Raw genomic sequence first — 9239 nt, 5'->3', positions numbered from 1 at the left:
AACTGTACGTGATATAGTATATATTAGGGTAATTTCTTATATGTCACCGATAAAACTAGCAAATTTCTAATATGTCATCGTATGACATGTAAAACTAGCAAATTTCTAATATAGTCACTATCATGTGAAGGCTAATAACATATCAGAAATTTAAATGTGAGAAATTATACCTATATATTGCCCCCAATTCCACGATCCAACCTTCTTCAGCCCGTGAGCGGTAAGCTTTTGTCACATCACAGCAAGCGCAAGCCAACCACCTCCAGCACCCAAAGTCCCAATCCAAACGGGCACAGGACACCCGAGTTCGGCTGCCCAAGGAAGGAGACCCGAAGGAGCCTCGCCGCCACAGCTTCGCGATCTCCCAAGGCGGCGGGCGCGGTCCCTTAGTCGCTTTCCCACCTCTGGTTTCCGCCACCGTTGCCACCGCGCCGCCGCCGCCTTTGAATCCTCAGAAATACCCCAAGGAGGGGTTGGTTCTTCCCTCGCCTTCTTCATACGCGGGATCTCTTAGACCGAGCGAGAGCCATGGGGGGGAGCCCGTCGCGGAGCAGCCCGCGGGACGGGAGCGGACACGGGCGGTACGGCCAGTCGCGCTCGTTCCAGCAGCCGCCACAGCGGGGAGGGTACTACGGCCAGGACCCGCAGGTGGCGGGCTACTACGGCGCGCCACAGCAGGGAGGAGGGTACGCCGCGCCGTACCCGGCCCCAGCGTACCAGCCCCCCGCCGCCGCACCGGCGCCGCAGGCCGGGGGAGCACCCAAGCCGCGGCTTGACAGGCGGTACTCGCGGATCGCCGACGACTACCACTCGGTGGATCAGGTACGCGTGTGGCTATCTTTAGTAGTAGATTGTAGCGACTGCTGCAGCTCCATGCCTCCGTTTGGATGTTTGATGTTACGGTCGAATCAGGATTCGGATCTGTTCGAATATTCCGTTCACGTGCCTTGCATGGATCTCGGAGCAGTGATACAAGTTTCCCCCATCTTAGTATTGGACGGAGTTGGGAGCATGGCTTGTGCTTCGTAGTTTCTCAATCTGCAGTTATTTGAAATTTCAAGGGAAATTAGGATTAAGCTGATTCATAAGGAAATGGCTTGTGCTCCATAGTTTGGTCAACCGGTTTGAGGTTAAACAGATTCATAAGGAGATGGCGGTGTAAATTGGTAGTCAACCATCGATTGCTGTCGATGAAGGATTCAAGCACACGAAAGTAGATGACTTTGTGGTCGCAACTCACAAGCTCACAGCTCGTTGGTAGAATACAAAATATTTTTTGTAAGGTTGGCAACTTAGCATTATTGAGGGCCACCAGCCTTTGTCTTGCTGTTGTGTTTGTTAGAGTTGATTTGGTTGCCTGGTCTTCTTCTCGCCAAAATGGCCAGACTGTGATGAGCTTATGGCTATGTGCTGGGACAAAGTAGTGGCTGGCCCATGGAAGTTATATAATCCACCTCATGATGCAATTACATCTGTTTCACTTCTTTTACTCTGGGATTAACCCTTACATCGGACCTTCATATCTGATAATTGTAGTGTTGTCTACACCTTATTAAGGTCACTGCTATAATTGATTGTTTACGGTGAAAACTGTATATATGCATTAATTGTCTCTAGGTTATAGTGTTTTCTCTTAATGCCTTGTGCTCCATTAGGACAAGTTTTAGGCACATAAACAAACAGTCAAAGTTCAGTTATGTTACTGTTATTGCTGTGAACTGTCTTTCTGAAGATCAAACCTTTCCTTTTGCAGGTTACTGATGCTCTAGCTCAAGCAGGACTTGAGTCGTCAAATCTTATTGTCGGCATTGATTTCACAAAAAGCAACGAGTGGACAGGTTAGCGCTTATGGACTGTTTTTTTTATTGCTTAATAGTTTGTTGCATTGCCTCGTCTCCCAATGCTTATGATTTGTTTCCTTTATCAGGGAAATTCTCCTTCCATGGACGCAGTTTGCATCAGATTAGCAGCACACCAAATCCTTATGAACAAGCCATCTCGATTATTGGGCCAACACTGTCGAAATTTGATGAAGATAATTTGATTCCATGCTTCGGATTTGGAGATGGTAATGATTTTATGTCATAGTTGACTATTTATTACATTATTTATACTATCTTTAAATCCTAATTCAACTCTTCTTTTCTTCAGCATCAACACATGATCAAGACGTCTTCTGTTTTTATCCTGATGAGAGACCTTGCAATGGATTCTCAGAAGCTCTGGATCGATATAGGGAACTTGTACCACATTTGCGCTTAGCTGGTAAGTTGCTGTTATCCTGTTCAGCCATTTAACTGGATTGCATATGTGTGTTAATTCAAGTTTTCACAATGATTCTGAACAGGACCAACATCCTTTGCACCAATTATTGAGATGGCTATGACCATTGTGGAGCAAAGTGGTGGGCAATACCATGTTCTGTTGATAATTGCAGATGGGCAGGTACCATGTTTGCTCATCTTGTCGTTCCGATGTTGCAAATAACTCCATGGTTGTGAATTATGAGCAGTGGGTATAGTATACGAGACAGACATAATTTAGACTTATTGTTGCATTCCTACTGTAAAATGCTATTTTTCCTTAACCTGTATATTACGTTGCGAATCCAGCCTGCTGGCACATGCAACAGCAGAGTATAATTTTATTCTTAAAATGAATCGTTTAAAAATATATATTCTAAAGCTTTTGAGTTCATAACATTTTATCCATTTATGGAGTTGGAGTTCAGATGATGGGTTCATCAACTAATAAATGTGAGAAAGTCAGAAATGTGTTCTATCTGAAGCTTTTCACTTGTACTTTTTTTTCTCCTTTTACTATTATGTAAAATTGAATCCTCTAGTCACAAGCATCCTTTGGTTGAATAGTTCATATTTGCAGTTAATATGTAATCAGTTGGTGTGTTCAACCTGTAGTACATACCTCAGGAACTAGAAATTTTCCTTTCTATTCTCTTATTAACTTATATATTAACTTAGGTTACAAGGAGTGTAGATACTGCGTCTGGGCAGCTGAGTTCGCAAGAGCAAAAGACTGTTGAAGCCATTGTGAAGGCCAGGTAACACCCGCATAAATGTCCTTCATTACCTTGTCTCGATATGCTCATACTGAAATGCACTCTGGCTTTTAGTTACAGCTACGACTTCATCAATGTTCACATAATTTACCTGGCGTCTTGTGTCATGGACGCTGCTGATTATTTCGGCTTTTGTTTTTGTATGCAGTGAATTGCCTTTGTCCATTGTGTTAGTAGGAGTTGGTGATGGCCCCTGGGACATGATGAAGGAATTTGATGACAACATTCCTGCTCGAGCTTTCGACAATTTCCAAGTAAGTTCATGTGGAACCTAATGGTTCATATCTGATATGATTGATTTCACTGTAAAACATGTTTGTGAATTTTAGATGATAAATTCTTCCTAACACTGAAAATCTGTTACTTGTCTAGTTTGTGAATTTTTCGGAGATAATGTCCAAGAACATGCCACAATCAAGGAAAGAGGCTGCATTTGCTCTTTCAGCGTTGATGGAGATACCACAACAGTATAAAGCGACTGTAGAATTAGGAATTTTAGGGTACGTTTTTTTTTCTTGAAGTATATTCTAATACTTGTTTTGATTATTTGTTCATTTTGAAGTAGATACTGACTTGTATCAACGTGTTGCAAGCAGTCGTCACTCTTTCAAGTCTCATGACAGGGTTCCTCTGCCTCCCCCTACTGGAAGCCATGATGCTTATTCCTATGCATCTAAAAGCTTTAGTAAGCCAACCACCTACGCGCAGAGTTCGTCATCCTCGTCACCATATCCTCCGCACTATGAAACTCCACATACCGTTACCCCAGCCGCGCCTTTGTCCACTTACGACAACCAGGTACAACTTCATTTGCTCTGACAATTTATTTTGCCTCTGCTTGATCTCTGAGTCATATTTCTTAGCACGGGCGTTGACCATCAATATTTACCCGTAGGTCTGCCCTATCTGCCTTGTGAACCCCAAAGACATGGCGTTCGGCTGTGGACACCAGGTGAACATCTCTGTTTCCTGCACTATATTGGATCTGTACCTTTTTTTATGACAACTAGTATGCCAGTGCCATTTTTTCTATGACAACTTGTTGATTAGTGCCTTGTTGCTCGAGTCATTTTCGGTTTAGGATGTGTGTTGAAATGTCAGCTTCGTATCCTTCTTTAACAAAGCATTTACTTTGCAGACCTGCTGTGACTGCGGACAGACTCTCGAGTCATGCCCAATCTGTCGCACTCCAATCACTACAAGGATAAAGCTATACTAGTAAGTGGTGGTTTGGATCATTGCAAATGGGTGGTATGCTGGAGCCACCCTGCGTCGCACTGGAAGATGCATTGCAAGCCCAAATTGCAATCTGTTCTGAGCGGCCCCGCCATGAACGATGAATCGGTCCCAGCCGAAGATTGCTGGGCTAGCGATCCAGCGCTCCAAGATGGAGCAGGAATGTCCCAGTATTCATGCCACCAGGAATGATCCGAACCGCAGTGCATCATGCAGTGGGTTCCAGAAATTATCAATGGCCATTATTAGTTTATTACCAAAACAAAGGAGAAAAAACAGAAAAGAGAATCTGGTGGTGGATCAAACAATTGCGTGTTGGGTCATGGCACTCAACTCATGGTACTCAACTTACAACTTGTGCATATGGACGGTCTGACATCAGGTTTAGAGGATTCGTTGCGCCCGTGCCGTTTTGTTTCGTCGGATATTTGTTAGTTTGTTATTTGTTTCATTTTGTAAAAATCCGCGTTTTTCATGTAATCGGAGGTAAAGCTATACTGGCATTTGATTGCTGCTTTTACAACCGAGAGTTTGACGCTGACATGCCCGCCAGTTGAATGAATAGATGTTGCACTACGTGTCTCGTACCGACGCACTGCATGTTGGGAAATCCCGGTAACCTGTCGGCCACTTCACTAGGCTAGCCCCCAGTGGAAGCATTTGAACCCGTTGCGGCGTGTGTTCTTATTACGCTCCGCGCCGTTACATGTCCGCGAAGAAGTGGTACACCCTGGCGTTGTTGAAGATCAAACGAGCAGCGGCCGCAGTGGTAGCGACGCCGAGAACCGTGGACGCAACGATGATACCCCAGTGCCAAACCCTGTGCCATCTCCCGCCACTCTTCCCTTTGATCTGCAACAACGCCATCAAAGGAACCGGTCATTATCCTGTAACGATAAGGCAAAGCCGCCAGCATATAGATAGATGTTCATGCACGAGGATCGACCAATCTGATCGATGACCTTCTGATCGATTCTTGTTCATGATTAAAGAGCATGTTGCTAGCTTCAGGTTACCTTGAGAACGACCATGCTGGGGAACATGAAGGTGAGCGGGACGAGCGCGAAGGAGCCGAAGAGGTTGACGAAGTCGCCCATGAAGGGGAAGAGCGCGGTGACGAAGACGTTGAAGCCGAAGATGACCCCCCGCGAGAAGAGGCGGCGCGAGAGGTTGTACCGGGAGAACATGCCCTCGTCCAGCCGCTGCAGCTGCGTGTCCATCGCCTCGTGGATCGGCACCGTGAACAGCTGCACGACGTGCATGCATCCACCGGTTAGCTGCTAGGTTCGCGCGGTGTGGAAGCAAAACTTCGATCAGCTACGTGGCGGACGTAAAAAAAAAGTACGTGCTGGGAGACGACGCTCTGCAGGAAGGCGGCCGCGTTGATGAGCACGCCGGCCCACTTCGGCCCGCCGAGCTCGTCGGGGAGGTACTCCGACACAGCCGACCCGTACGCCCAGTACCCAGCCACGCTGACCCCGTAGTACACCGCACCGCCAGCGGTGTACTGCAGCAGCAGCGCCCTCCTCATGCCGCGCACCGCCGGCGCCCGCAGCGTCGACTGAAACCCAACCAAAGCAAACATGCACGTAAAGCGTCATGCGTCGACACGAGGCCGTCACGGGCTACCACGGCCAGCCGCACACGTCGCCGTCGTCGAAGCACGAGTTTGAGCAAGCTACAAGTAGACATCAAAGAGACCGGTCCAGACCTGTATCTCCGGAAGCAGCCCGGACGTGTTGCAGACGAGGATGGCAGCGATGGCTCCCAACGCGCTGAACACCTTCTCGGCTTGGGTCCCATGGAGAGTGTAATCCTTTGGCTTGTCCGATTTTCCTTTGGAGAAAACAACGCAAATTAAGCTGGTAAGTAAGCTCTTCTAACACTTTGGAGATAAGAGTGGCGAGCAGCTGAAGAGATTAGCAATGGTCACCATCTTTGACAAGGATGGCCAGCAGAGCGACATCATAAGCCACCGTCAGCGCCGCAGACGTCGCGAGCCAGTTCCTCATGGCAGAAATCGTCGGCACGAAGTAAGCGAAGGCGAAATAGATGGTTCCCGTCGCGGCGATGAACCACTGGAGCCTAGCATGGGAGTGGGTGAACTCTACGTTGATTGCCTAGTCAATGACCACGAGCAATGAGTTATTTTTTTTTAAGGGAGAAGGACATCGGCTTATATTGAAAGCCAACGAGCAATGAGTTATTATTGGGCTAATCATGCATGCAAAGCTGCTTGTGTTGCTGCTGATTCAACAAACTGTCCTGTTTTTTGTGCAAAATCAAGAAAAAGTTGGTGAATATATTAGTCGGATAAGCGTGTACCTTGAGTGCTCTTGCACCTAGTAAAATGAAGCCCATGTTACAGAGAAGTAGAGTGGTGAACTGCAGGAACCAAGTGATGTAGTACATTTTCCTCCCTTCAGAACAAAGCATAAACAAGCAGACGCATAATCAGCTGCATTTTCAGTATCATCTAACTGGTAGTAACAATCATCGCTGAGGACAGCTTATGTTCGTCGGTGATCAAAGCGGATCAGGCCAACACGACTTGCAAATTGCAATATCTTGTGCCAATGTTTTTTTCCCTGAAAAAAGATCAGTCGTCTGCCCCTGAAACTTAACTCACATGCATGCTCACATGACATACCTCTACAAACTTATGGGAAGCAAGAAATAAGCGATGTGCGTACCGAAGACGAACCCCATGAGGTCCCTGTATCGGATGAACCTCTGGCCGTCGATGACATGGAGGCCGGCGAGGAGCCAGTTGGCGTACCACGCCGCGCCGCCCACGATCAGCAGGCAGGCGACGCCCCAGCCCCAGCCCAGAGGAACCATCATGAGGTTGGAGAAGCTCAGCACATAGGCGCAGTTGAAGCCGATCACCAGCAGCAGCCCCACCTGCTGCCATGAATCTGGCGCCAACAGCAATTCAACTAAACCGAATCAGAATTCAGAACCACCAAGCAAGACATGAGTAGTTTGTTGATCTTGCATGCCTGTGTACCTGTGTCTACTGCATGAGCAGTAGCTGCAATGGTGTAGCCACTGCCCTTGAGCTCTTGGCCTGCAGCTTCATTGTCCGGTGAAGAAGCCATCGCTTCTCTCTTGTCCACTGCGGCTTCCATCTGTGCCAAGCTTGCACAATCAGGAAGGACATGGCCTAACAATCTGCATAAATGACACATATATAGGCAGGCAAAGAAGACGCAAAAGCCACCATACCGATTCACGAGTAATCAATAAAGCTCTCTTTTCCTCGCAAAACCAAGAGATTATTGCCATTGATGAAAAGCCAAGCTAAAAAGTGGTGTCACCACCAATACTAGATTTTTATTTTCAAAAAGACTAGAGACTGGAGTTTCCATAGATAGCAAGCAGGGCTAGCATTTGTCTATTTCGGTTGCGATTTCGTTCTCTCCACCACCTCACGTTGCTATAGATAAGTGTTGGTGTTACGTAGCTCTTGTACCATTTGAAAGAGATCTTCTGACGTAATATCACCGTAACTTATTGATATATGAACAACTCTTAGTAGTCGCTAATATATGAGTCAATTATTAATAAACTGTATGTGTCGACAATGACATCGTTGGGTGATGTTACATTAGAGGCACCACTTCTCGTACCATTGGCTCTCTAGGCGTCAACCGTCTCCGCTCTTCTGCGCGTCCGTTAGGCAAAAACTGAGAAAGGCTACGTGAGCTAGGCGGTGGAGAGAGAGGCGTGGCCGAGGTGAAGCTGTTCTTGCTGTTGCTGACCGGTACTAGTCTATTCGTGACGTTTGTAGGTTTGTACTACTCGGATACAGTTGCTGGTTTTAGAGATGATACCACTGTGCAGTATTTCGTGGCTCACGAGTTTAGGATTCAGATAGATAGATATGCATGCAAAGAAACAATGCTACTGTACAGCTGCTTTGTTGCCAAAGCTTGTTACGTGCATCCATTTGACTGATCTTCAATTATTCGTTCCTGAGTGACTTCTCTAGGCTAAAAGAAAAAGGGTGTCATCTAAATTTCGGATGCTTGAAATTGATGATTTTTTAGCGACGAATTATATGTCCCTGATGCTAATCTAATGGTTCAAAATCGAGTGGTTAATGTTCACCTTTTTCCTGCCTCTGTTTCTTTCCCCCGACTATTTCTTCCTCCCACGGTGCTCCCCTGTCCCACCTACTTTTGGTTGTCTTTGGTGGCTCTTCCGCCATCAGATCCATCGCCCTTCTCTAGCTAACTAATCCATTTTTCGAACTCCCCCTAGCCAACTTTGCCCACCGCCTGTCTACCGCCAGACCATCTCCCCTAGCTTCCCTCTAAATCCGGTACCGTGAACCACCTCACCCTGAAAACCCCCTCCCCTAATTCCAGCAAACGTTGTGTTCATACGGGCGTGTACTTAGCATAGACCTCATTCCAGCACTAGAATATGCTTCAAAGCCATCATTAGATATCCTGTTACTCTCATTCTGATCATCCATTATCTCAGTGCAAAGCACGCCATGTCTTTTGAAAAAGCAAAGGAAAAAAATGGTGATAACTTCGATATATATTTCCTTTACGCCACAAAGGAGGAGAGGATTTGATTGATGCAATGAGACACTAGACCATCCACCAATCACCGTTCGCTGGTGCGGTATGATGGTAAACAAGGGGAACTTTTTATCTTCTATTCTTAGACCTAGGCTTGCCAATCATGAAGCAGACCATCAGTAGCAGGAAGAAAACCGTCCTAGGCGATGCAACGCCTTTTACTGGTGAGGAACCCACAGCAGTCCCCATTACTGAAACTTGTAGCAGAGTATTCAGCAAGAGGAAGATGTAGAAGTGAGGAATAAGGATGCCACACGGTGGCACATCTGAAGGAGCCCGTAAAATTTGCAGCGTGGCATGAAAAGATTCTGCCACCACTGCCCTTGTGG

General features: G+C 46.6%; 2 protein-coding genes across 3 annotated transcripts; one reads left to right on the top strand and one right to left on the bottom strand.

The window, feature by feature from the left end:
* The first annotated feature begins 202 nt into the window (after positions 1-202).
* Positions 203-4891, top strand: LOC133926988 (E3 ubiquitin-protein ligase RGLG2-like). Its single transcript, XM_062373193.1, has 11 exons — positions 203-822; positions 1754-1838; positions 1928-2068; positions 2152-2265; positions 2348-2445; positions 2982-3061; positions 3228-3333; positions 3452-3579; positions 3676-3877; positions 3975-4031; positions 4218-4891. The coding sequence occupies exons 1-11, from the start codon at positions 529-531 to the stop codon at positions 4296-4298; spliced, it is 1386 nt and encodes a 461-aa protein (XP_062229177.1). The 5' UTR covers positions 203-528; the 3' UTR covers positions 4299-4891.
* LOC133926974 (proline transporter 1-like) lies at positions 4612-7712 on the bottom strand. 2 transcript variants are annotated; one of them, XM_062373174.1, is made up of 9 exons: positions 7544-7712; positions 7326-7446; positions 7009-7233; positions 6641-6735; positions 6249-6435; positions 6027-6151; positions 5661-5876; positions 5332-5562; positions 4612-5167 (listed from the first exon to the last, which is right to left on the bottom strand). In XM_062373174.1, exons 1-9 carry the CDS (start codon positions 7601-7603, stop codon positions 5018-5020), a joined length of 1410 nt encoding a protein of 469 aa, XP_062229158.1. In that variant the 5' UTR covers positions 7604-7712; the 3' UTR covers positions 4612-5017. The 2 variants fall into 2 exon arrangements, with proteins under 2 accessions (XP_062229158.1, XP_062229165.1); XM_062373181.1 differs by lacking the exon at positions 5661-5876 and having other exon boundaries at positions 7326-7679.
* Between the last annotated feature and the right edge of the window lie 1527 nt (positions 7713-9239).

Source organism: Phragmites australis, chromosome 1, assembly GCF_958298935.1.
Source record: "Phragmites australis chromosome 1, lpPhrAust1.1, whole genome shotgun sequence".
Taxonomy (NCBI): Eukaryota; Viridiplantae; Streptophyta; class Magnoliopsida; order Poales; family Poaceae; genus Phragmites; species Phragmites australis.
The sequence above is the reverse complement of the archived record's forward strand: the minus strand, read 5'-3'. Positions and strand labels throughout refer to the sequence as shown.

Coding starts and splice junctions, on each gene's coding strand:
- LOC133926988 (XM_062373193.1), top strand. CDS start 529: ATGGGGGGGAGCCCGTCGCGGAGCAGCCCGCGGGACGGGAGCGGACAC. Junction 2,446..2,981: donor TGATAATTGCAGATGGGCAG/GTACCATGTTTG, acceptor ATATTAACTTAG/GTTACAAGGAGTGTAGATAC. Junction 3,334..3,451: donor GAGCTTTCGACAATTTCCAA/GTAAGTTCATGT, acceptor TTACTTGTCTAG/TTTGTGAATTTTTCGGAGAT.
- LOC133926974 (XM_062373174.1), bottom strand. CDS start 7,603: ATGGCAATAATCTCTTGGTTTTGCGAGGAAAAGAGAGCTTTATTGATT. Junction 6,436..6,640: donor TAGGTGCAAGAGCACTCAAG/GTACACGCTTAT, acceptor GTCATTGACTAG/GCAATCAACGTAGAGTTCAC. Junction 5,877..6,026: donor GGCTGCTTCCGGAGATACAG/GTCTGGACCGGT, acceptor GTTGGGTTTCAG/TCGACGCTGCGGGCGCCGGC.